We start from the raw sequence: 27008 nt of genomic DNA, 5'->3' as shown, positions 1-27008 counted from the left end.
GTGCGCGTTACAATCCAGGGCGCGTTAGAATCGAGCAAATACGGTAGTTTTTTCGTCTAACACAACGAAGACAAATAAATTTTGTATGCAACGCGCGCAAGCACCTCGCACGGCGCGGTGGCGGCGAACTTGCGAATGGCAGCATGACGCGCTTGTACCGCCGTCACTCCGCCCAGCACATATCTGCAAATGATTGTGATAAGGTTGCTGACGATGAGTGAAAATGGCTCGCTCATCGCCACCGGTCACCTTGCCATCGCTGTTTTCTTAAGCTTATCTGTTATGGCAACGCCACAACCGAGTGAAAGTCGTTATCGCTAATTGGCCGGTCTCCGCCGTTATCAAAATGTTAAAAACCTTTTGTGGTAGATCGTGGTGTCGGCAGGCTGAGCATAGCAGTGAGCTTTTATGCGACAAAATGCTATCGTATCTCGAATTGATGGCTTTTTACCTGCGAAGGCATTGTTGGTTAATCGTCGGTGGTCGTAGATGCCGCTCAAGACCGTGGTCAGAAAAGTTCGCCGTGTGAAAGCTAACTTCAGTCTTCATCCTACCTCCTATTTCTTTTCCTTTATTGTGATAGCAATTATATGGACAGTCTCATTTGGTTTTTACCGTTGCCAAATCTGCCGTAATGCACCGTATATGTATACGTATCTATATATACAAAAACTCCAGAACGAAAAAAAGCCATCCGTGCTCGGCACCCAGCTTGTCACGATATGTCAACATGCACTTATATCTCACGCATACTTTGCCCCATGCATGAGGGCGAGGGCTTCAGGTGCTTGTGCGCTCATGCTTATCCTTCGATGGGGAGAATCGTGTACCTTGGCCTTTCACCCGAATGATTGCATTATTTGCCTGGGCCACAAAGGCTAGCTTCGCTCGCTGGGCAAGCCCCGTTTGTGAAAAGAGCGTGCTTTTCAAACACAGCGAAGTAAGAACTGGAACATTCGTTTGTTCGCACTCGTATCTGTACCTGTGATTACGTTTCCTGTGTCGTTTCTGTTTAAAACAGCGTGTTAAGCATAGAGTTTTAAACATTGTTAGTTAGCTCTCGTCCTGTGTGTGTTGTTTTTGTGCGTCATTCGTGCGTGAACAGCGTGCTGCATGTTTTGATCTGCTAGCCGTTCTCAGCATTACATTCTAAGCTATTGCTATCGCATTCATTGCTTCGCCCTTGCGGCGAAACTGCGACTTTTCCCTCACTTCCGTTCTGCCGATGAAAAAACGCTTGGAAAGTAAGTGACCTTGCTCGCAGAGTTTGGAACCTGCGTGTGGTGCTCGACGCGGTCTACGATATCTTCGTCAAAGTAAAATACAGCAGGGCACGCGCGAGTCCGCGCCTATCACATGCTTTGTAGTGTTTTTTGTTTTTGTTTTTTCGCATCGTATGCGCCATATTTTTACCCGAACCGCATTGGAAGTGTTCGTTCTAAAAGTAGGAGGCCTTGAAAAATGTTCACTGTATATGGACTCAGTTTCAAAGGGTAGCATAGGAAAATCGTAAGTGCACCAAAATATGGTCGTTATAACCGATAGATCGTTAAAGTGGGTTCGACTATCTTTAAAACATTGACTTGGGTATAGGAATTGGTAAGAAATATTTTCAATGTAGACCAATAAAGACCTAAGGGATGTGGGAATTGTGCAGTAATTATTATTTTAATGTATCCACTGATGAAATTTTAAAAAATGTATGCAACTGAGCATCTGAACTACTTATATTTGTATTAGCAACTTTTCTTTTGTCCTGAATGTGGTTGGCTATCACATGCATGAATACCAGATACCAAGTGAATCTAGGGACCATACTGGCTAGCTTCTATGCTGGCTGATAGAATATCATGTTTCCTGATAGACTACGAGGCCAAAAAGCACTTACCAGTGAAGAACACTTTTATTGTATTTCAGGTAGCATGGATATGCTACAATGCCAACATTTTTCAATGTACTCCAACATCAGTGGCACAACAGACTTTGGGAAAATTAGCATAAGTTGACACAAGTCAGTCTACAAACCATGGGAGCCAAGATATGTTGATATTTGTGCTAAATTAAGGAGATTGTTTTTTTTTTGCTTGGTCAAAGGATTTATTAAGCAATCCTTTGAACAAGATTCAGTTGTTTATTTTAGAGTTTCTTTAAAGTTTACAGTGATAAATTTTATGATAAATTAGGTTTAATTCAGGTAATCTTATTATTGCATCTTTTGTATACATGCAGTTCTTGGCCTGGGCTATGACTTTGGTATTGACATGTGGAGTGTTGGATGCACATTGTACGAGCTTTATACAGGCAAGATCATGTTTCCTGGGAAGTCTAACAACCAGATGCTCAAGTTCTGTATGGATCTCAAAGGAAAGTTTCCTAATCGTCTTATTCGAAAAGGAACCTTCAAAGACCAGCATTTTGATGCAAACTGCAATTTTCTCTACCATGAAGTGGACAAAGTCACTGAGAGGGTAAGTTTTACTGCATTTAATGTTTGAATGACATTCCTGTAGGAATGCGGAATGATCACATTTAATGCTTTGGAATATGTTTGGTTTTATTTTGAAATCTTCTTTTCTCATCTCCTGCTCAAGGTAATGCTGATGTGAATGGGAAGCATTTTTCATCAGTGTTCTTGCCTTTGCTCTTTTTGCCTCTGTAGCTTTTCTTTAATTTTATAAAAAGTTCCCCTTAAGTATAGACCTATGAACTATAGACAATTTTCTGTAGCAGCGCATGGGCGCTGCCATGTATGACCACGTGACTATAACTGGCCCTTTCCCAGCCAGTTGCGCTAGTCAGTGAATTTTGCCCGGGAAACGACGATGGCTGTAATTGGTAGTAGCAGGGGTTAGAAGCCAACATGGTAGCACCCATGTAAATATGACCACCCACTTTGGGCCAAACTCGTGCTTGCTACTTGCCCACTGTTTCCATAGCAGTAAATAAATGGCGAAATCAGCTATCGCTTCATGCCATCTCTTGCTGGGGACAAAGCATCAGATATGTTCTGTCTTTATTGTTGAGATTAGTTGTGTTTATTTAGCCATGCCTACAAAGCCTTGTCCCCGACAATTTGAGAATGAATCTTAAAAATGCTGCAAAATACCGATGAGTACATTGCTCTTGAAGCTCCAGGTCCCAAATAGAAAGCAAATAAAATAAAGCATAAAGAAATTATGGGCCACACAATGCAGAATTACGACGTTATAAGTTCGAGACGAAAGGAAACTGCATCTGCAGGTGCCACCATGCTGATTTTCCTGGTGCTGCCATCTGCTCGCTTTTATTAATGTGCATGCAGACGTTATGGGGATGACGAGCAGACGACGCAACGCAAATGGAAATGTATTGAGCAGCGCTGCCAAAAGCCATGATAGGGACATGGTCACGGTGTGCGGCCTTCTCAACCATCGCGAATACAATGGGAGAGTTTATGAGTATGTTTCGCCACGCTTCGGCGGTGGGGGTGCAGCGACCTTGCCATTGCATCATCTGCGCCGCGCACACGGCACAAGGGCGATTGTCGATGTGAAAACGTGGAATAAGGGTTCTCAACGATGAGGAGGAAGGGAATTATTCAAAAAGTCGGGGGTAGAGGGATCATCTCTCCTTAAAAAAAAAAAAAATAATGTTATTAGGCAACTCGACGCATAATTTAGATGTGCATGTGCTCGTGGATAATACAAGCTGAACCTCAGTAAAAATGTGGAAAATTGGTTAATGAGGCATAGTGCATGAAGCATAAACCATTGGCAACGATTAGAGAGAGATGGAGAGATAAACAATACTGCATTTGTTCTGGAAGGGGTGAGCATCAAACACTTTTGGCATTTGCTCTGGTTTGATAACGAGGCTGCAATTAAGTAAGGTCGCTTACAGAAATGATGAGCACATCTTCCCTTTGTGAGCTATTTTCTATTTTTTTATTTTTACAAATACATCTGTAGTGGTTTTCAGGTCTAAAAGCTGCAGTCTGCTGCTTGACAGCTCTTTGAACCACGTACGTGACTTGTATCTCTAACGGTTAAAAATATAAGTAAAAAAAGTGGACTTTTGCTGCTGCATAATCCCTTCGGACGGCATGCCCTGGAAGAGTGGCGTGCATTATCAAGGTGTTAACACCACCTGCAAACATTAATTCCGGAGACCTCGAGCTCTTTTGCGTTCCTTCGTTCTGCAAGCCACATCCATTGTGAAAAATGCAGCTGCTTACGCTCGCAAGCCGCTTGCGCTCTAACTAAAATTCCTAGTGCAAATCATTTCTGCGCTATACTTCGAGTTCGTGGAAGAACATGTTTAGGAAGAGAAACTGACATTCCAACTATTCGGCAAGTAAACAGCTTTTATTTTTGGAATTCTCTTGTGGCTCTACACGCAGGTTGTTGCCGATTTCTCTTTCTGCAGACCTGCCAAGTCTTCCGGATTACCCATACAATGTACAAATTTTGACCCCTTTGTACGGTTGTACGGTTGACGCAAAAATCTTCCGGGAAGCGTGCAAAAACGTAGTTTTGCGGAAGTTTTTAGCCGTTTTTAGCAGAAAATTTACTCTTTGGTGAGACTAATCAAAACCAACTGCCATCGCCATCACTCAGTTGATCGAGCTTGCGATGTTTGCCATGTTGTGCTTTGTTAGCGGTTGAGCTGGCGTGCTTCGGAGCAGTGGTGTTGGTGTCTTGGTTTGCTGTCAGCCATGGCTCTTAGTAAAGAGTGGGAGCGAAAACAGTACTTACAGGTGTTTTTGAAGCAGTATACATCCGAATTCTCCTGCATCGTGGAATCGAGGAAGGGCAAGCATTTTGCGTTCTGCGTGGTGTGTGGCTGCGACATCAGCGTTTCTCACAGAGGCAAAACCGACGTTGTCGCTCACGTTTCATCCAAGAAACACGTAAGTCACGTGCAATGCCAAGAAAAGCAGCAGCAGCTGAGACAGTTTTTTTCAAAGCGGAACTCGGATAGTGACACGATCCGAGCGGAATGTCTCTTCACTGGGTTTGTGCTGGAACATAACCTTTCATTGACCGTCTCTGACCACGTGAGTCCCCTGCTACTAAAGGTGTTCCCTACTTCGGATTTCGCAAAGCGGTACGGCTGCAGGGTGTCTAGCAACTGGGAAAACCGGGAATTGTCAGGGAAATAATACACGCCGGGAAAAATCAGGGAATCGTCAGGGAATGTTGCCAAAAAGAGAACCCAGTCAGGGAAAATGACTCGTGACTTGTTCCCCGGCGCGAAGCGCGCACTCAGCTCACCGTAATTGGCGCAAACAGCCAACGGGGACAGATCCAATTCAAGCCAGTGGGGCAGTAGTGCCAAGATTTACAAGTTTGGCCTTTTTTTCTCCGTGGCCTGGCAACCTTGAGCAGTGCGCGCTGGGCATGCTGGGTATACACTTTTGTTGTTTTGGACCACCTCTTCTGTCCGCCATGTTTTGAACGACGGAACCTTCCCGTGGCCGTGTGTTTTCATCGTTTTTTTCCTGAAGAGAAGCCTTCTCACTGACGATGTCGGCGGCGAGAAAGTGCTCCTTTAATTCGGACTGGACGAACCCGAACGTTTCGGAATGCGCAAGCTGGATTAAGCCCGTGCAGAATGATCCTCACAGTGCTCATTGCACACTGTGCTGCAAAACGTTTTCTTTAAGCAACATGGGAGGAACTGCAGTTTCCAGTCACGCGTCCAGCAAGAAGCATCTTGCTGGTTTGAAGTATCGGTCGAGCGCCTCGCAAACTGGTATGTTGTCCTTTTTTACGCCAGCGACGAACGCTTCAGCCAAATGTAGCGAAGACCGGACAGTCGCGCCCGAGGAGCCTGCCCCCACCACAAGTGCGAAGACATCGATGAGCGGCTTTCTTCAGAGAGCGCTGTGACAAAGGCCGAAATAATGTGGTGCTTAAACGCGGTAGCGACTCACTGATCTTTTCGGTCAACAGCGGCGTCGGCCTCGCTCTTCCCTCTCATGTTTCCGGGATGTGAAGTCGCTGAAAAACTTCATCTAGGGAAGGACAAGGTAGGGTATACCATTTGCCACGGTATTGCGCCTTACTTTCGTAAGAATCTTCTATCAAGCCTTGCCGGTGTGCCGTTCTTAGTTGTTTCATTTGACGAGTTGCTGAACAAAGTGACCCAGAAGCAACAGATGGATGTGCTCGTCCGATATTGGGATGACACTACTGATGGCACTGTGAAAACGCAGTACCTAACTTCATGCTTCTTGGGGCACACGTGTGCGGAGGACCTGGCATCTGCATTCAGGAAGGCCACAGAAGAGCTCAAGCAAGCCAAGATACTACAAGTTTCAATGGATGGGCCGAATGTGAACATAAAGTTCCTGAGGTCACTGAAGGAGGAACTCAAGGAGTTGGATGGGAGTCGCAATATCCTAGATATTGGAAGGTGCGGTCTGCACGTAATGAATGGAGCATACAAGGCAGGTCATGCTGCAACTGGCTGGGATGTGATAGGCTTTCTTCGCAGCAGCTACAACTTGTTCAAATGTGTGCCTGCACGTCGTGCTGACTACGTCACCTTTACAGGAAGTGCACTATTTCCCTTCAAATTCTGTGCTGTCAGGTGGCTCGAAAATGGGAAGGTAATCACCAGGGCGTTAGAACTTCTTCCTAACCTGGTGAAGTTTGTGGAGGGCTCTGTGAAGGCAAAGAAGCAGCCTACATGCTCTAGCTACAGTGCTGTTGCGAACGCAGTGAGGGATCGGCTGTTGCCAGTAAAACTGGCCTTCATGCTGTCAAATTGTGAGGAACTGGAGCCATTTTTGGCAAAATTTCAGACTGACAATCCAATGGGGCCCTACTTTCAACTGCACTGCACAATATACTGCGGTCACTGCTTGCAAGGATTGTCAAGAAGGAAGTGCTTGTTGCCCCGCCGCGGTGGTCTAGTGGCTAAGGTACTCGGCTACTGACCCGCAGGGCGCGGGTTCGAATCCCGGCTGCGGCGGCTGCATTTCCGATGGAGGCGGAAATGTTGTAGGCCCGTTTGCTCAGATTTGGGTGCACGTTAAAGAACCCCAGGTGGTCTAAATTTCCGGAGCCCTCCACTACGGCGTCTCTCATAATCATATAGTGGTTTTGGAACGTTAAACCCCACATATCAATCAATCAATCAATCAATCGAAGTGCTTGTTGCTGCAGACACACCTGCGAAGTTGCTCAAGATTGACTTAGAGAAGCTTGAGAACTGTATACCCGTACCTACCTTCGACATTGGGTTCGCTGCGAAGAATGAGCTCCGCAAGGTGCCCAAAATGCCACAGCTTACTTTGCAGCAATTCAAGAAAGACTGTGTTTCCTTTGTTAAAGCGTGCTGTCAGAAGGTGGTGGAGAGGTCGCCATTGAAGTACAAGCTAACAAGGGGTGCCAGCTGTTTGGACCCCACATTTGCATTGTCTCCGGAGGCTGGCCCAAAACGATTGACCCTGGCACTTGAAGTGCTGTCAGAGCAGCAGTGGATGACTGGTCTGCAAGCAGAGCGGGCCCATCGTTCTTACATAGAGGTCTGTTCATTGAGCCTCAACCAAGAAAAATTGCAAAATTTTGACAGGAAAGAGCAGAGGCTGGACGTTCTGTGGCCAGATCTCTGCTCACATGATCACAAAGAGCTGCTGTCTTTTATCAAGATCATCCTCTGTTTGTCTCACGGCAACACTGCCATAGAAAGAGGCTTCTCGGTCAACAAAGAATGCCTCGTCGAAATCTTGAAAGAAGACTCGCTGATAGCACAACGACTGGTGCATGATGCCGTGTTGGCGGCAGGCGGCGTGGAAAAAATTCTAATTACTGAGAAGATGCTGCAGATGGTTAGGAATTCCTACAGCATCTTCAGAGAGGAACTGCAGAAAAAGAAGGCAGAAAGACGAGTGGAGTCAGGTGTTCAGAAGAACAAGAAAAGAGTGGCTGCTCTTGTCAAAGAACTGGAAGAAAAGAAGCGAAGGCTGCTTAGTGACTCGCTGACGGAAGCTAGTCTCCTGCAAGAAAAAATAGATGCTCTTAAGAAGTAACAGATGAGTGCTTCAAGAAGTCTTGTGCAGTGGCTGACACAAACAGCAGAAGCCGATGTGTGTTTGCATAGACTTTGTGCAATAATACTCTAGTCAGCGACTACAATTTGCGGTGAATTATTTATGTTTGCGCTCTAAATAAAACAATGTTTTGTCGTCTGCACTAATGATCTTACATGTATTGTCGCCTATGCAGAGGTCAGGGAATTTCACTTGAAATTGTCAGGGAAAACCTGGAAAAGTCAGAGAATCTTAAAATAATAATTTGCTAGACACCCTGGGCTGTGCGAGAACCAAGGCAAGTGCAATTGTTGGTGAGATGGCAAACCATACTCAGGAGGGCATAGTGAGTTCCTTGAAGCAAAAAGTTTTCTCGGTTGCCATCGACGGCAGTAATGATAGCCACTCGCAGTTGTACCCGATCGTGGTGACATACGTGGGGGAGTCTCGCTTAGTTGAGAGTCGACTACTTTCTTTGTGTGCGTTGACGGGACAAGCAAGTGGTCGCAACATAGGCAACCTAATTCTGGAGGGTCTCGCGTCGTTTCATATACCGGTCACGAACTGTGTAGCGTTTTGTTCCGACAACGCCAACGTGATGCTTGGTAAAAAAAATGGCGTGGCAGTGGTGCTGACGGAAGTCCAAGAAAATTTGATTGAAATCGGGTGCGCATGCCACCTAATAAACTTGGCAGCTGAGAAGGGAGCAGTGTGCCTTCCAGCAAAAGTGGACGAAGTTCTTTTTTATTACCTGGAAAAGAGTGCTAAGAGGAAGGAGGCCTTGAGGCAGTTTCAGGAAATTCATGATGCAGACTTCAGAAAAATCTTGAAACATGTCCCAACTCGATGGCTATCTCTTGGGAAATGCTTGACCAGGCTCCTGGATCAGTGGAAGCCTCTGTTGAGTTTCTTCTTGCACGAAGTCAAGGACAAAAAGAGTCCCAGCTTTTTGGACTCGTACCAGATCCCAAAGGCAGCAGCAAAGCAAGCAACAGCTCCAGCAGAAAAGCCTGATCAGTGCAAAACGAAAAGAAAGAACTTTACACAGGAGACTGACCAGCACTGCCCAACATGTGAAGAACGGCTTTTTGTTTTCCTCAGCCTGGAAACCAACCGAGCATATTGTCTCTTCTTGCAGAATATTATTCCCATTTTCGAGAAAGTGAACCTCTCCTTGCAAGCACAAGCTCCCCAGATCCACGTGCTACGGTCGCTTCTCTTGGAACTTCTTCGAGGTATTTTCTCAAGATTTGTAAACCCATCGTGGCTGAAACGAAGCCCAGAGCTGCTCAACTTGGACTACCATAGCAGGGAGGCACAGAAAGGGGACGAGGACCTCATCATTGGACAGGAAACTAGGACTGTGGTAGACAAGCTAAAGCCCAGTGAGCAACAGGAGTTCTTCGAGGCAGTTCGGCACTACTTTGTGACAGTGTGCGACTACATGCGACACAAGTTTCCCCTGACAGACCCTGCTCTGCTTAATGCAGAGGCAGTTCAGCTTAAAACCCTGGACACCATGTCCTTCCGAAAGGTTCGCTTTTTTGTGGACTCTTTGCCAGCGATGCTACCTCTCCAACCGGGAGAGTCGAAAATGGAAGCGGTCGACGCACTGGAGGTAGAGTTTTCCAAGTTGCAGGCTCAGGATCTTCCTCCCCATATTCTACAAGAAGAACGAGTAGATGCCCAGTGGAGAATGGTGTCACAGCTGAGAACTGCACATGGAAGGTTGAAGTTCAGCTGAATTGCTGAGGTGATGCTTGGAATTTTGTCAATTCCACACAGCAATGCCGAGTGTGAGCGTCTCTTCAGCCTTGTGAGGAAAACAAGAACTGAATTTCGGTCGTCCATGTCCCACAAAACTCTCCAACATGTTCTCCTTGCGAGGTGTGACCAGGCTGGACATTGCTACAACCAGACCTACACGGAAGACTTCTTGAGGAGGGCCAAGTCGGCGACCACCACCTTTGTTCAAAAATAAGACAAGCTAAAGCCCAAGGAACAACAGGAACTCTTCGAGGCAGTTCGGCACTACTTTGTGACAGTGTGCGACTACATGCGACACAAGTTTTCGCCGACAGACCCTGCTCTGCCTAATGCAGAGGTAGTTCAGTTGAAAAGCCTGGAGACCATGTACTTCCGAAAGGTGCGCTTTTTTGTTCAAAAAAATTTTAAAAAATGCCCCCCCCCCCTCCCCCTGTGTGATATGGCACTTTCTGTACCCAAAAGGCTACGATAACACTCACACTTCGGGGATTCTGACACTGCCAGCAAAGTGCACTCTTCAAAGGTGTATTGGTCCAAGCCCAACATCACCAAGTATGAGCAGTGCTATGAAGGACCGTCCGGTTCATGAGGCCTCACTACTCAGCAGCAAACAACAACATATGGCCTCATTAATAATAGATGAAGCTAGCATAATAAAAGTGTATCTATGATAGGAGGGCTAACGCAGTCTTTGGCTGCGCTAGCCAAAGACTGCGTTAGAGAGTAGCATGGCGAATACAGCGAAAGAAACCTTTGCGAACAGAGTCCTCTGCTTTGTGCTGCATGGTACATACCACTAGGTGGTACAAGATTCCATGCTCGTACTACTTCACGAAGCAACTGAGCGGTAGAGACCTCTTTGAATGGACGAAGGAGGTCATTGTTGCTGTGGAATCATGTGGCTTTATCATCATTCGCATTGTCACAGACAATTATTCAGCAAACGTGACGATGTTTAAGCACATGGGTAATGGCAACCTCAACACGCTTGTATGTCATCCACACGACGCCGACTGCATTATCTTTATAAGTTTTGACCCGTGCCACGTGTTCAAAAACGTTAGCAACCAGTTCCTCAAATATGAACTTGCAGATGGCACAGGAATGATTAGTGGTGTGTTTGTGCAGAAATTATACGAGAATCATTAACATAAGACTCTGAAGCTGGCCCGAAATTTGACATTTACCCTTTCAATTTGGAAAAAAATGAATATGCTGCGACCAGTTAAGTTTTTGCCCCTCAAGTGTCTGCAGCCATAGAGCACCTTCAGCGGAATTCCACGGTGCTGCCAGAGATTTTAGGGGAGCAAGTTCAGCGGTTTTTTTTTTTTTTCGTGAAGTCCATGAAGAAATGGTTTGACATCCATGACACTTCATTCAGTGGAAGCGGTCACAAAGCTCCCATTTTTAGAAGCGATGACAATCGCCTTCTGTGACTGTATAATGAGTTTATCTCATATGTGGAAAAAATACAGCAGAGTTTCATCGAATCAGTGAGTGCTGGCTTCATTAACGAGGCGTATGAAGCCTTGCTTTTTACAACAAGGTCGACGGTGGAAACAACAGAATTGCTCCTGGAGCAAGGCGTCTGTTATGTCTTGACAAAGAAATTGAACAGTGACCCCATCAAAGCAATCTTCGGAATGGTGCAGTCAATGTGTGATGGGAATGACATGCTGGGTGTTAGAGCAGTCACTGCTGCTCTGGACCACATCGTCAAGTTGCACATCCCAAGACCGAAAGAAATCAAGTTATCAATTGTGGAAGTTCAGGAAGAGGCTGCGATGATATCGAAGATACTTGATAAGGACCTGCGGTCTGTGTTGGAGTACGAGGCTCGTCCGTCTCCATCTGTCACCTTCTCCGGCTTAGCATACCTCGGCGGTTACATTGCCAAACTTATTACAGACCTCGGATGTGACTCTTGCGCTGCGCTGCTGATGACCAACAACTAGCAGCATCAGCTGCACAAGCTGCTTCGAGCACAAGAGAGGGGGCGAACTACACTACCCAAGGCCCCACTTTTTAGCTCTTTTGGACAAGATAGTGGTCTTTTTTGATAACGCCTGTGAACACCTGCCACACAGAAATGGGCTAGAAGTTTTGCAAACAGCAGTCCAGCCCTACTTGCAACACGCTCCCATCTTAGGCTGCCCTGAAAGTGTTGACGACAGCCACTCCTGACGTTCTGCTGATCTCGTAGTCGAAAAATTCTTAATAATTCTCCTAGTCAGCCACACAAACCAACTGACTGACGCGAACGACAAGCCTTTTACCTACACACACAAGCTGACTAGGAAACATTTTAGGCTGCGACATTTGTGAAGTCCGGCAAAGTTTTTCACTTGAAAGTGTTCAACTATTGCCAGTGCTTATGAGCAATAAATATTTGTTTTCAGACCTCAGATTGTCTACACGTTTGATATTGGAGAGCTGTACTTTGGGCTCTTACATTTACTTATTTTTCAATAAACTTAAGCTCGATGCACCTAGCCCAAAGAAAAAGTCAAAACAAACCATTCCTGTGCCTTTAACAATTAGGCAACTTGTTTTTCAACACGCGGTGCGTGAAGAAGCACACCCGAACTCATGTGTTTGCGCACTGTACGGAGCAGCGGAAGATGGCAGGGTCGCAGTGCCCCCCTCAGAGGAGTGGCGAAGGGCATGTACTACACCCGTTGCAAAGGCCGTAAGAAGGAAGCGTGCAGGTGCAGTCTAGCCCGGCCGTAGGAAAATCGTCCATAGGAAAGCTACTGGCCAGCTTCCGAGCACCTCAATACATAATTTAATATGCAGCAGTGTCTCTGTCAATATGAATCGCTTAAGCAGAATCGCTGCTTGTAGGGGCCCTGCATGGCCAGAAAACGATGCTAATTGGTAGTTAAGGCTTCTAAGAACATGTGAGCCAAAAATTATAGTGCACTGTGAAGCGTGCAATTTACAATTAGTTCTCAAAATCAGCTAGAAATCGCTCCCTCTTTTTTCTACAAATGATACCATATATCCAGATTACTGCACCATATACCCAAGTCCACGGCCGTTGGCTGATAAGAGTGTTGTGAGCTGCATAGTTACCGTGGTCGCTGTGCAATACTGTCTAATGCAAGCGTGCATGCTCTCTCTTTCTGTCACATTAAACGTAGCCATGCGTTCGAAAAAAAGAAAGGGCTCAAGGTCGTGAGATGCGCTGACGAAGGAATGCATCTTTTGGCCCCCTTACTACCCTCTTCCCGGAGTAGCTTTCATGGTGTTCCCTGGTACTGAGGGTGACAGAAAGTACTTAGGGTAAAACATAGTGAATATCTAACCCCTTTCATTTAAAAAAGTTTTGTGGCAGTGAATTCGTGAGGCAGTAAGCTCTTTTAATCAAGCCATTAGACAATTAGGTACTTGGACAGAAAGAGAGAAAAAGGTCAAGTGAAAGGTAGGTTGGTCTTGAATTTGTGTAATACGAGAAGACTGTTGGTCCAGAACCAGATATTTTGTAGCTCTCTGCAGGTGTGGTAGAGCTGCAGTGTGATAAAGCTACATTTTCAGCTTTCTGTGTCAGAGGTGCTTCAAAACACTGCGTGGGACCATGAAGGGTTTTGTACTAAGCCTAGTTTTAAAAGAAAATAGTAGTTAAATAGCCAAGGCACCAGGGTATTGTTAATTTCATTTTTGGGTTACCTGAATCCCACTATAATCTAATATAATCCCATTGTAGCCTATGTTCTGCTGAATTTAAGTGTGATAGTGCAAAGCCATGTTTGTGCATTGTCGGGGACTTATGTCTAGTATTGTGATGTAGTATGTGCTTATCTCTGGAGAAGCTAACTCATGTTTACTGTGATAGCTGTCAGTAGTCCATGATAGACTTGACACGTTTTGTGGGCTTGGTTACCTTGCATCCGGTAATGCTTTCGTACCGTTTTCGTGGCAGCTGCTCAAACCAACGTGAAATTTTTTTTTTTTTACTTACTGTGGTGTAAGTGCTCTGCCGCGGTGGTCTAGTGGCTAAGGTACTCGGCTGCTGACCCGCTGGTCGCGGGTTCGAATCCCGGCTGCGGCGGCTGCATTTCCGATGGAGGTGGAAATGCTGTAGGCCCGTGTGCTCAGATTTGGGTGCACGTTAAAGAACCCCAGGTGGTCGAAATTTCCGGAGCCCTCCGCTGCGGTGTCTCTCATAATAGTATGGTGGTTTTGGGACGTTAACCCCCACATATCAATCAATCATTACTGTGGTGTAAGTATGTACTTTATTTGTGCACTTAGCTGCCATGGCAGTGTTTGTTTAGAGAGGATGCATGTTAACCTGTTCCCTCCAGCCAATTCTCATTCCTGTAATCTCAATCTTTTTTGTTTGGGCATTACGCTTCCATGTAAGCAGTAGGCAGAATCAGGAATTTTTGTTTAAATAATAGCCCGATGACTTTGGAAGACTGTCATTGCTATGATGTGCCCCAAATGTTATTCAATTTACCTCTTAGCTTTAACTGTGAGAACTAGTGTGGCCAGGACCTCACTTCAAGTAGGGTAAACACTGGAAAGTGGTATGTAGCAGTCTTGTGCCCACTTAGAAGTCATGTAAATGTTAATGTAAGAAAAGGGCGAGAGTAAAAAAACTTCAGATCATTTCATCGAGCTACTCCATATCTGGGGTGTTGTGCTTAAAATTTGCTGTTCAAAAAATGTCTAATTCTCCCCCGTTGACCTGCTCCAAATGCATTGTGTTCTTCAAAAATTGCTTTATGGTCAAATCAGCTGTTCCATCCTTGCTTTCTGTAAATGGAATCATAGAAGCAGGCTTTCTCCTGAAAAAAAAAAAAAAAAAAAAAGCTGAATTTGGATTATATATGTTGGGATATCACCTTTTATCTAAATTGCCATCTTTAAACAATATAAAAGACTCAAATGCACAAAAATTAGTTTAATTTTAGAACATAGCATATAATTCTTATGTCTTCCTTTTCATGTTTTGCTGCCACCTCTGCTGGTGAAGCGAACGCGATATAGCTATGGCCACACGTAAACAATTTAACAAATTAACTGATATAATTTCAAATGTTTGCATTTAATGTATGATTAAGTGGGTTAAGAACGTGTATGACTTATAGTGCTGCATCTCTCTACATCTCTCAAGCATACATGCCCTGTCTGTGAAAACAGTGATGTTATGTGTTGGGCTGTGATGGAAGTGATCACTGGAGACAGAAGGTGCATGCAAGCCGAGAAGGGAATTATGTACCTGAGAAAGTAGTGTGCTTAGTGCAAAGCAACACTTTATAGAGGTATGTCTAAATGCTGCAAAGGGGGCATGTGCACTCAAGCACCGCCTTTGCAGGTGTTCTTTACGGAGGTGGCTGGTTGTGGCAAAACATTCACCCTGAGAACTATCATGAACGAGCAACAGGCTGCTCTTCTTGTGGCAGTTAGGGTGCATAATGCAGGAGCCAGCTAATTGTGGCTAACCTCAACTAGTACTACCATGTGTTAAGTGTTTCAATCTTTCTTTGGCAATCAAAGACGTCAAACAACATAAGGAAAAAGGGGAAATGCATTGTATGAATAGTGCAGTACCCACTTGCTTGAATGAATGAACACTCTGCATTTACTTATAGTGGCTCATCATTTTTGTTAATGGCACCTTACACTTTTTCAAAATGGTCGACTTTGACTCTTTACAATCTAAGACAGTCGAAGTCGACCCGTACTTCTTCACAGTAGGCAATTATATGACTTCCTGGAGATGCGCGGTACACGCTGCTATGATGCATGCTGGTGTATTAATTTACCTCTCTTTCCTTCCCTGTTCTTTTCCTCCTCTTTCCCACTTCCCCCATGTAGGATAGTAAACAGGGTTCAACTTGGTTAACCTCTCTGCCTTTCCTTTGCTTTTCTCTCTCTACTCTGTGTTCAGTAGTCTGCTATGCTGTCATTTGGGCCTAACCATGAGTATCAGCATAGCAAATGACCAAGTGATGCGGGCTAAGTGCAGAAATCTCACCATGTACTCCCAGAGCCCATTGTCTGCATCTTCACACAGCTACCTAGCAACGTACAGTACATGTATTGCATGTGACGTCGATGCCGGCTTGCAAAGTGAGCGACTGCCATGTTTGTCAACATTGAGTCAGGCTGCGAGTGCAAGTTTAGCACCGCGCAGGAGCTTGTCGGCGTCATTCTAACGATATGGCGAAAGAAAACGTGCGCGCGCTTTGCCCGTCGTATTCGGAAGAGCTTGTGGGACCGGCTCGTGTGTGTGCAATGGCATCGACCCGTACAACCCGCGCATTGGATGCCGAACGTCGATCTGCTGCTTTCTGTCGCACACACAGCAACATCGTGAACTATTTGGTGCTTTCGACGAGCCATGTCACGCTGCAACAAATGGTCTACAAGTCGCTGATTGGCTACAACTACTTCACCAGTGGATGGGTGAAGAGCATAGCAGCAAACCAGCTTCTATCACAGTGTGTTGTCGTTCTAAGTGAGGTTGGTTACAATGCTTTTTCATGTTACAGTTGAAGTAAAACTTCGTCTTTCTGAAGACTCGTGGGCGTGGACAGGATTTACTGTTGATGGTTCATTACGCTTTGGTTTTGCGTCTATGGCAGGCAGTTCGAGCGATGTTCCATACTTTATGGATGGCATGCCCTTTGTGCTTGCATCCAGCGTGTTCGCCTGTCACTTTTTGGAGCGGTGAAAACGTGCACATGCTGCAGCAGTAATCTGCTAATTACAGCCGTTGCCTAGGCTTGATGCCCAGTCGGGGTTCGCATCGTCCATTAAATTCGCAGGTTGTCCCACGAAAGAAGAGATGTTCACATGTATTGGGCCATTAGACCTCACGTAACAGCACGAGATGCAGTTTTTCAAGGGGAAAAGGTCGTCTGTACATCGCTGAGAATCTAGGTAGCATTTTGAACAAGCGACGCGATCATGATAGTTATCGTGCTAAACCTGGACATGACTCAAAAATAACTTTACCTGTGATGACTGCAGACTCGGATGTATTTTTCTTTCTTCAGGTTTTCCCGGTTAATGGTTAATGGGTGCCAGCCAAGCGATATGGTACTTTTCGGATGAATTCTTGTTCACGTGCACTGGTTTGTAATAATTGTGAGAAAACTAAACATTTTAATGTGTGGCTGTGCCTGACCTTTAGAAGCAGAAATTCCACTTCTTCTGCACCTAAAAATGGCACAAGTAGCCATGGTAAAGCCGGTAGCATGGCGGAAAACCAGATATTGCCGCTTTAAAGCTCCTGATTACGCTTCCAGGCAGCTGCATATGTGGCAACCATGGCAGTTCTCAATCCTCTCATTCCCGGATGTGACACACATGCAATTCATCCATACTAGCCTTAATACCTAATCAATCTGAAACTGTCTCATGTATTTGTTTAATGAATTATTATCATCATCATCATCATCATCATCATCATCATCACACCACAACATGAGTCGTCTCATGGATAACAAAAGTGAAACTTCATGAGGAAAGCTATTACAAAACCTATATAGGTTTCTCTGAAGTTTGCCAGTATTCTTCATGGGTTTTTTGGTTCTGGATCTTTGCTTCAAGGTTCCGCTCCCTTCATTAGTACTGTTTTAATATGCACAACTCATTAATATACTGTATTGTGAATTTTTTTCCTTTACTTAGTGAAACAATTACAGCTACTTTAATGGATGTACTATTGTGAAATGTCTAATAAGTCTCCCAAATATGCTCTGCCTTGTTGACGGTAACAAGGGATAGTGAGATTCAATGAAAAATAATTATATGCCTTGGTTGCCTCTGTGTAGGAGAAAGTGGTGGTCATGACAAACATCAATCAGACCCGTGACTTATCCAGTGAGTTAATTGGACGGCAGCGGCTGCCAGAGGATCAAGTCAAGAAAGTAGGTCAGCTGAAAGATCTTTTGGAGAAAACCTTGATGCTTGACCCTGCGAAGCGGATATCGATCAATCATGCCCTGGCCCACCCATTTATACATGACAAGATTTAAGTGTAAGTGTCAACTTAATACTTGAAATGTATGAATTTATTATTTCTTTGGTGCGGTCCCTGACAAATTTCTTGTACTCTCAATAAATCTGTGCTTTTATTGTGAGAGGTGAGAGAAAACGGAAACTTATCAAACATGCACATATTGCGCATGTTTGATAAGTTTCCGTTTTCTTGCGCCAAGCTGCTCTAAAGACATAAAAATTGCAAAAGTTTCGCCGAACTGCTCCAAAACAGCCCCAAAAGCAAGAGTTTTGAATCCAACCCTCAGCTTAGTGGGGAAAAAAGACCGAGTTGACTATGCCCCCTTGGTGCCCCCATAATTTCCTTTTGACTGTTGTAAATATACGCGACTCCACAAAAATGTACTGCCGTGCATCGAGTCTGCTGCTTTTACTAGCTAGGCTGTGGAAGCAGCAAGCTGTGTGCTCTACAGCTAGGCTGTAGAAGCAGCTCTGTGTTCTGGTGCCACTGTCACTTTGAAAACCACTGAGTTACCCCCCCCTAACAGAGTGACATGCATAGCAGGATTGACTCTTGGCTTCTTTGTTGAAAACCACTGAGTTACCCCCCCTAACAGAGTGACATGCGTAGCAGGATTGACTCTTGGCTTCTTCGTTGTGTGTAGTGCATTCCTCCGGTCGCTGCGGTTTTCATGTCAACACTGCTGCGAGTGGTCACCAACGCGCGTGCATTTGCCGTGGGCGAGTACCTTAATGCATAAACGTGGAGTCATCCCCTGCATGCGACGCTTACGGCGAGTACCTTGTTGCGTAAGCGTGGAGTCATCCCCTGCATGCGACGCTTACGTCTCTTGCATGCTCTGGCATGTGAGTTCCTGGGTTTTGTGAGCAACAGAACGTGTGCGACCTGCTCCCAGTTTACCCCTATTGGCCACTAATTTATATAGACAAGCGACTTTTCATTGCACTTAAAAAAGCCATTGCACGCCAAATCCACCCATTGGTGTTTGCAGGGAGCGAGAGAGCCACTTGGTAGCAGCACTGAGGACTTGTCCATAGTGCACGCGAAAAAACTTGGTACGATTCGCGAACTCGTCGTGACATATATGCTTGTTCAAACCAGTTTAAACGATATTAACCGTCACCTTGGCGCTTTATTCATGATTCAATGCACGTTGGCGATCACATGGCACAGTTTTCATAAACGGTGATATGCCACTGCTTCATTTTGCAATCGAAACTTGCAACGAGTGCTTTGAAAGGCATCGCTGTGTGCCGGCTCTGGGCTCAAGCTTTTAGGCTTAGCTTTACGTTCTACTTATGTTTCAGTCGGTGGCCGTTCCGCGGTGTGACTGGCATACCTCCTTTTTTACTTTTTTTTTCTTTTTCACAACAATCTGGTCTGTGTACATTCGGGCAGTTTGTTGCGTGGACACATTGCTTATTTGTACTGCGTGGTGCCGAAAGAGGCAGTTTTAATTGAAAAGCTTCTTTATTTCTGTTTTGAAATTTTTGGAATCCACCACATATGCACCAAGCTTTCCGTAGAGCAGTTTTTGCAAAGCGTAGTTAGTGAATGTATTGATTACAGAGAAAGGCCTCCTTCAACCTCATTCCTTGGTTATGGCCATGGTAGCTGTCGTAACGATTGCGACATAAGGTTGTTGGAATTCTTGGTGCTACTAGATTTTTTCTTAAACATATTATGGGCAAGAATTACACCCTCAAGTCTGTTAAACTTTTTATTGATCAAGTGCAATCAATATGTCAACAAAGACGGAATGCACTCCTTCTTAAGATCTTTTCCATTATTCAAAGACATTGTCTCGGGCTTGATGTGCTTATCTTTTTTTTTCTTCAAAGAATGGTTTTTCTTTTTTGACAGGGAGCTGTTGCTCATGTTAAAAACCTTGATATATATATTTAAGATATATGTGTCTAATAATCATCTTGATGGAAATTCTTGTCACTGACTTTTCTTCTTTCATAAGTGGCAGTGGTGTAAGCTGACAGGTTGGGTTAACAATATTTAAAAAGAGTTGCTTTGAAAATTTTAACAATATGTGTGGGCTATTTCTCAGTACTGTTCCTTTACATTGAGTTCCTTTTTGTCTCTTTATTTATGCTTACTTTCTAAGTCTCCTCACTTTTCTGGGAGACTCCTGGATTTCCACCATTTCTTACGTTTGTACGGTTGGCAGGAATATGTCCCAGAAATCGAAATTTCTTTGCGTAATCTGGTCGCATTGACAAAAATTAAACCCAGTCTGATCTAGGCTTTCTGTAAAACTATCGGCACTATTGCATTAGGAAGCCTTAATGTAAACGTACGCTGGAATCTCGGTGATTCGAATTCGCCAAGTTCTGCTGCCGTACTCCACCGTGTCCAATGGGCAGAAGTTTGGACGTTCAAACGAAACCGTCCAGCATTAGCCGAGAGCAACGTGCTGGAAGCTTGGAAAGGACATGTGCGGCGAACCAAACTGCAGTCACTCTTGACACGATCATGTATGGTGACGACGAAACTGACAGAAGCTTGAAAAGTGCACATGCATCATACGCTCACCCAGTCAAGCGACGCTTTCTTTTGCAATAGCTGCAGACAAAACTGTGACAGAAGCAATTATAAATAGCAACTAGCGACTCAGTTTTTAAGGCGCGTGCTTGGAATAAGAACGTAATTACCATTTGCCGCAACCGCTGCAAACAAAACTGCGGTTGCTTCGAACCGATCGATAGGGACTATAAGCTCTGTACGTACACGGCTAAAACAGCAATAGATTGAAGGCGATAAAGGCATTAAAAAAAAAAGGCACAAAGCATTTTGTTTTTCATAGCGATCTACGGTGGAGCAGACTTAAGCATTTTTTGGTTTGCCTCAAGCGAAGCTTCGATGCCCAGTTTCGTTGCAGCCAGCTGTCCCATCCCTTATTGGTCCATTCGCGTGTGTCCCACAAAAACGTACACCAGTTTTTGATGGAAAAAAAATATATTTTGCGCACATATATCAGTGTGAAAACCACTTTTGCGAGTTTTTTTTATTATACTAAGCTTTGGGTGATAAGAATATTTTCGATCCCGCTTGAGAGTCGTATGTATCACAGAGATTTTACTGTTGTTTGGACACTCCGCCTTGTTTTTTATAGGCCATCATAAGACTGCAACGCTGATATTTACCCTTAAAAGGCTGTTTGGGACCCCCACTGTTTCCACGATGTCTTTTTTGTGTGTGTGTCTGTGTTTGTGTGCGCGCATGTGGAAAAAAAAAAAAGGTGCCAAGGGTGGTGAGACATATGAACCCCCCCTCCCCCCATTGTGGAACTCTCCCGGATTTAGAATTCTTGAACTTGGCAGGTATGTATATGTGCATCCTGAAAAAATTATTATGCTGGAAAATAGGAAAACATTTTAATAATTCTGTTGAAGCATGGACATTTTTGAAATATGGCTCACAACCCATACATGTGCTGCAATGAGTGGGCAAGTTCGACCCTTCTTTTTTCCTAATGACGCAGCAAAAATTAAAATTCTAGGCAGGAGCAAGGAGAGAGTAGGGTGTGAGCCATTAGAAGTTTTTTATAATAAGGAATTGGGAGACAAATGTGTAAGCGACACGTCTGTTTTATAATAAGAAATTGGGAGACAAATGTTTAAGCGACACATCTGTTTCACTGCATAGTGCAGCAAGCAGTTTTCTGCGCAGCTTTGTTTATTGATGTGAGGTATTCCTGCCGTGTGTTTCATCCTCCTTTCTTTCAACCTTCTTTCAATTTTTTTTGGGACGTCTGCTAAGTGTGCATATATTTACAGCGACCAAAGCAATAAAGCCAGTTGATAGTTTGCGCTCTTTCCGTTTATGCCTCTTTACTTCCTGTGTTCGTCCGATTGTGTGCTGCGCAACGTTACATACCACAGACATGTACCAACTCGCCCAGCAAGAAGTTCTTAAATATGATCTTGCATATATTGATATGTATCAACATAGGATCTTGCATACAAGATATATATCAATATGCAATATGCTTTACAATTTAATGACTCGTGCCCCGCCGCGGTGGTCTAGTGGCTAAGGTATTTGGCTGCTGTCCCGCAGGTCGCGGGATCGAATCACGGCTGCGGGGGCTGCATTTCCAATGGAGGCAGAAATGCTCTAGGCCCGTGTGCTCAGATTTGGGTGCTCGTTAAAGAACCACAGGTGGTCAAAATTTCCGTATCCCTCCACTATGGCGTCTCTCATAATCATATGGTGGTTTTGGCACGTTAAACCCCACATATCTATCTAGAGCGTGGAGAGGGAGGTGACAACGCTTCTATATTTGCGTAACAAACGTATAATGATGTTTTATGAGCTTGTTATCTTCAATATCAAGTATATCACTGTTGTTGTGGTACTCGGATAATAGACACCTTGGACTGGTGGCTCCTCCTGCACCATAAAGAGCTTGCCGATTGTATAGTTACTGCATGCTTTAAGGGTGCCATGACACCCAATTTCACTTATAATCTGTATTGTACAGGTTAATCCTTGGGCTTTCACAAACAAGCTGGTGGAATTTTAGAGCATTCGGTCAAGCACTTCATTTGTAATGAATATTTTAATAAACACGCGAGCAGCCCGAGAATCGGAGAACACTGGCGCATTCACGAGCCATGGTGTAACAAGCTGCTTTGCTTTGCGGAAGTTTGAATTACAGCCAACGATTTTGTTTCGTGACCAGCTGCATTTACGATGGGGTTATTTCAACTTTCTTCAGCTTGGAATGGAAATTGAACGATTTTCAGCAGCTGAAACTTCGGTAGAAGACGATGGCTCCACTTCATGCCGCACATGACGTAACACACACACAATGGCAGAATGTTGGTCATCGGCGATGGGCGGAGTTTATAGCCGTCGACTTCTAAAGCTAAAATTGCTAAGAAATATTTTTTGCAGTCAATTTTTCATATAGTTAAAGGCAGGATAGATCCAGTGCACTTATTTTTCATTAAAAACTGCAATTGTAGGGTGATCGTGCCATGGCACTGTAAGGCATAAACAAAGTCTTCATGTAGAGGGAGTGTCGAACATAAAAATGCGCATTTTATTTATTGTGGAGTTACTGTTGAATATAAGCTAGGGAAGCAGACACAGGGCTGGTGAGAGAATGTTTAAGTTTTCAGCTTAGTTTTTATATTGAAAGGAACTTTTTTCTAGACGTTGGGTGTTATATTTTATTAACATCTGTTTCCGTTTTTCTTCTCGTGGAACTCTTTCTGGTGTTCTGTTTTGGTTGGTTATACAGTCAAATCCGGATATATCGAACTGCAAGGGAATCACAAAAGAGTTCCACATATGGCTCATTTGATATATTCTAAAGAAGGGCAAGAAGGGGAAGATAGAAGGTTGTGATGAGAAATGCAAAAACCAGGGTTAGGTGCTTTAGTTGCAGCCTTGAAAAAGACAAGTTTGCTTGTTAAAATGTTTGCTCCAGCACCCACCTCTTGTTTCCGAATTCCTCATCTAATTTGACATGTAAAATATGTGGTATATGAGAAATATATTCAAGGAGATTTCATGAGCGTTCGAAATACCCAGTAATTAGTTATAGGCAAGTTCGATATACAGTCAAACCCATTTATAACGAACTCGAAAGTGCCGCGATAAATGGTCGTTGTATATGGAGTTGCCCTTAACAACGGCCACATAGCGACCAAAACGTTTTTTTTTTGTATTTTTTATTAAAAAGTGTGAAGAACCCCTTCGCTGACTAGTCAAGCCTTTTCGCGTGTTAAACGACACTTGTTCGTAATGAACTCACGCCGTTCTACTGAATCGCGATCCACTGACATCGAACCAGTCATCCCTGGCTAGTTGCGTGCGGTATGTCGCATACCCTAGCTACTCTCGCCGTTGCTTGCCAGTTCACTTGCAGTCCGATGTATGTGCGTGTTTGTGCGTTCTTCGCGCATGTTTCACTCAGGATCATGCTAGGGTGCGGCGGGTAGCCTGTTCGATTTTCGTGAGCAACGTGCGCAAGTGGCCTCGCACGACGCGGTGGCGGGCTTGCGATTGGCACCATGACGTGCTTGTACCACCATCACTCCACCGAGCAGTTATTTGCAGTTATTTGTAGATGACTGTGATAAGCTCGCCGGCAGTGAGTCGAAATGGCACGTTCATCGCCACCGGCCACCTCGGTATCATTCTTTTTATGCTTATTCGTTAAGGCATCGCCGCCACCGCGGGGAAGTTATTATCACTAATTGACCGGTCTTTGCTGTTAGGCAGGCAGAATGGTGAAAAATCACCAAAAAGTCAATTTTTCAAATTTTTGTTCCTATATGCACGTGTTCTGAAATTGTGAACACTAAATTCAATCAATAAATGGGTTAAAATGTGTTATAAAGTTGCTATGGGAGTTGCGAAACACCCCGAAAAAGATAAATTTTGTTCAAACTTCGCGCGCGCGTTGCTAGCAAAGCAGCTGGACAATCGCCGCCGTCTTGAGCTCGTTTTGAAGCTGATTTCATTGGGCCCATTTTGCCACCCTTCAAAATGATGTCACATGAAAGGAAAGGCTGCCGTGCGTGTCAGGCTAGCCCCCTCCCCCCACTCTCGCTTCCCATTGGCTGATGTGGCTAACGAGGCTGCGTTTTTTTTTAAAAGACGATAGTCCTTCTTGGGGAGCTTCAACTTGAAAATTTTGGTCTGGCTGGCTGGCTGGCTGGCTGGCTGGCTGGCTGGCTGGCTGGCTGGCTGGCTGTCTCTGTCTGTCCATCTGTACATTTGTCTCTCTGTCCACCCTTAACGTACCGGGTACTCTAAACGGCATCAGCCGTACCCCGACAACCGACCCCATCTGCAGCACCCACCAATGTTGCTCAAGGTTCAGCATTCATACTTGTGCGATTGTCAATTAAAAAGTAATTATTGTGCATATCTGAGGCACCAAAACAACACATATATATTCTGCATGTGCGTCTTTTACTAGAAAAGGCATACATAAGTAATTCTAAGGACCCTAGCGTTTATCACGCTGTGCTGACTATGCAACGCTTGCACGAAAAGGCAAGTGTTCCCAACGCTTTGCTAAGACAACACGGTGGTGGCACCTACCCGTCGCCTTGCGTTCTACACCTTATCACCTCTGAGATGGGCGCGCTCGCCAGTCTCAGGGCCCCGCGCTTCGTTTTCCAAGAAAACTGCCAGATGGCGCTTATGTCTCACGTGTGACGTGACTTGATGCGCTTGTTCGCCTCCGCTGCACGCTCGAGGCACTCTAACGCAGCGCCTCCAGAATACCAGTCACCGATTTTTTCTCGCAGAACATCAAATAAATGTTTTGTTCACTCTCTCCACACGCAACACTATGGTCTTTCGACGACATTCGCAGATTAATATGCAGATACGGGGCCAATTTTTTTTTCCTGGTTGTTGTTTGTCGGCCGCTGGCTCCCGTCTCGCGTGTGTGTTCGTCCGCTTCCCGCTTGTGCTACGCGATTGACGCAACGACTTCAAGTCTTTTTGCCGGCATGACTGGTGACGCTCGTCTAAATAAGATGTGCCAAGCACATGGCAAGAAACGAAGGCATCCATAAAATGGGCCGTAGAGGAAAGCAAACAACGTGGTGTTGCCTAATGGGGGTGTCGAAGAGTTGAACCTTGCAGGGAACTTTCATGCAACAAAAGTTATCGCTTCTCGCATTTATGGCTTTTAGCGTTCAAAGGAATCGTTGGTTCATCGTCGGCGGTCGTAGATGCAGATAACAGCGTCAGAAAAGTTCACCGTGCGAAAGCTGGCCGCAATGTTCTATGCTGCCTCCTATTTTTTTCTTTTAATTTTTATCCCCCTCTCTTTCGGTCTGCCTGTGAAGAAACGTCTGGAAAGGGAACCATCTCACTCGCAACGTCCGAAATCTGTGTGCGGTGCTCACCGCGTTCTGTGATATCTTCCGTCCCAAGCAAACTGCAGCAGTGCACACGCGAGCGCGCCTATTACATGCTTCAGGATGCCTGTTTTACCCCTTTTTTCCTGCTTTGTATACACTATATTTTTACTGTGACCGTGTCAAAAATGTTCGTTGTATAAGTAGGAGGCATTAAAAAAGGTTCGCTGTATCGGGACTCAGTTTCAAAGGGTAGGATAGGAAAATCGTAAGTGCAGCGAAATATGGTCTTATAACCGATAGATCGTTATATCTGGGATCGTTATAAGTGGGTTGCACTGTATGTGCTTTTGACTGTATCATAGTTGCCTCAGCTTCTTGTTTGGCCATGCTCAACTATTTCTTGCTTTCTTTGTTTTCTCTTTTGTTTTCCTCTTATGGCAGTTGTGCACAATAAATTGTTATTGATACGGTAAGGCCAATATCATTTTCTAGCATAATAATTAGACATACTTGAACAAACAGCACTATGAAATGATGACAGCAAAACACATGGATTTCTTGAAAGGGGAATACAAATGGCTTGAGTACTGATTGGTTGTTTTTAGACATTTGCAAATAATTAAAGTCCAAAATGCTTCTTTCTTGTATATAATATTTTAGCAGAGTGTAATTAAAGGGCTCTGTGCCAAGTTAGAGCAATCTGCCTCGGTAATATAGTGGTTGAGGGATGACTCAAAGGACGCTAGTTCAATCCTGGTCACGGTGGTCGTTTATGATGCAGGCAAAATGGTAGAGGCCTAAGCGATATGCAATGTGAGTGCATGTTAATGAACACTAGATGGTCAAAATTTCCAAAGCCCTCCACCATGCAATGCCTCATAATCACATGACGTCTTCATCATGGTAAAACCCTAGGTATTATTATTAGGTTGGAGAACTCTTAATCTTTTCATGCCTGGGTTACGAGCCCCGGCGAGTTCTTCGTGCCTTTATACACTTCATATGCGTCTTCCGGCCTGTTATTGCTTCCTTCTCGGCGATTATTTCGACTGCCTTTTCAGCGTATTTCCCGACCGGCTCCTTGTTGCGATGGTTCGAACGCGCATTGAGGAAGGCGGGTTGAATGAGTCCTATTTTCCTTATTAATATTATTTTTTGCTTTTCTCCTCTTTTCTTTATTATATCTTTTATTCCTCATACCCCATCCCTGTACCAACCTGTTGAGGTGTCCTCGTAAAGAGAGATACTTATGGGTCGGTGCTTTTCTCTTCTTTTCCTTTTCATAACCACTTAGAGAATTGAAAGAGAACCAGTGTGGCGTGTAGGTCATGCAATGGCAATCATGTCTGCAAAGTACGAAACGGCTCTGTGGTGTGGAAATCATGGAAACTTTTAACAA

At 44.6% G+C, this 27008-nt stretch overlaps 1 protein-coding gene across 6 annotated transcripts in view; it reads left to right on the top strand.

The window, feature by feature from the left end:
• The window catches only part of Prp4k (Pre-mRNA processing factor 4 kinase), a 179772-nt gene that overhangs the window by 117519 nt on the left and 35245 nt on the right, over positions 1-27008 (top strand). For 5 of the 6 annotated variants that reach the window (XR_012886888.1, XR_005110443.2, XR_012886887.1 and 2 more), the window contains exons 15-16: positions 2230-2468; positions 17575-17780. Coding sequence is in view for 2 of the 6 variants with exons in the window: in XM_037427374.2 (XP_037283271.2) it covers positions 2230-2468; positions 17575-17778 (443 nt within the window). In the remaining 4 variants the exon portion in view is untranslated. Of the gene's footprint in view, positions 1-2229; positions 2469-17574; positions 17781-27008 lie in introns of those variants that run through there. The other variant, XR_012886889.1, reaches the window with a different exon arrangement.

This window comes from Rhipicephalus microplus, chromosome X (assembly GCF_043290135.1).
Source record: "Rhipicephalus microplus isolate Deutch F79 chromosome X, USDA_Rmic, whole genome shotgun sequence".
Lineage (NCBI taxonomy): Eukaryota > Metazoa > Arthropoda > Arachnida > Ixodida > Ixodidae > Rhipicephalus > Rhipicephalus microplus.
Note: the sequence above shows the minus strand (reverse complement) of the source record. Positions and strands in the feature narration are given on the sequence as shown.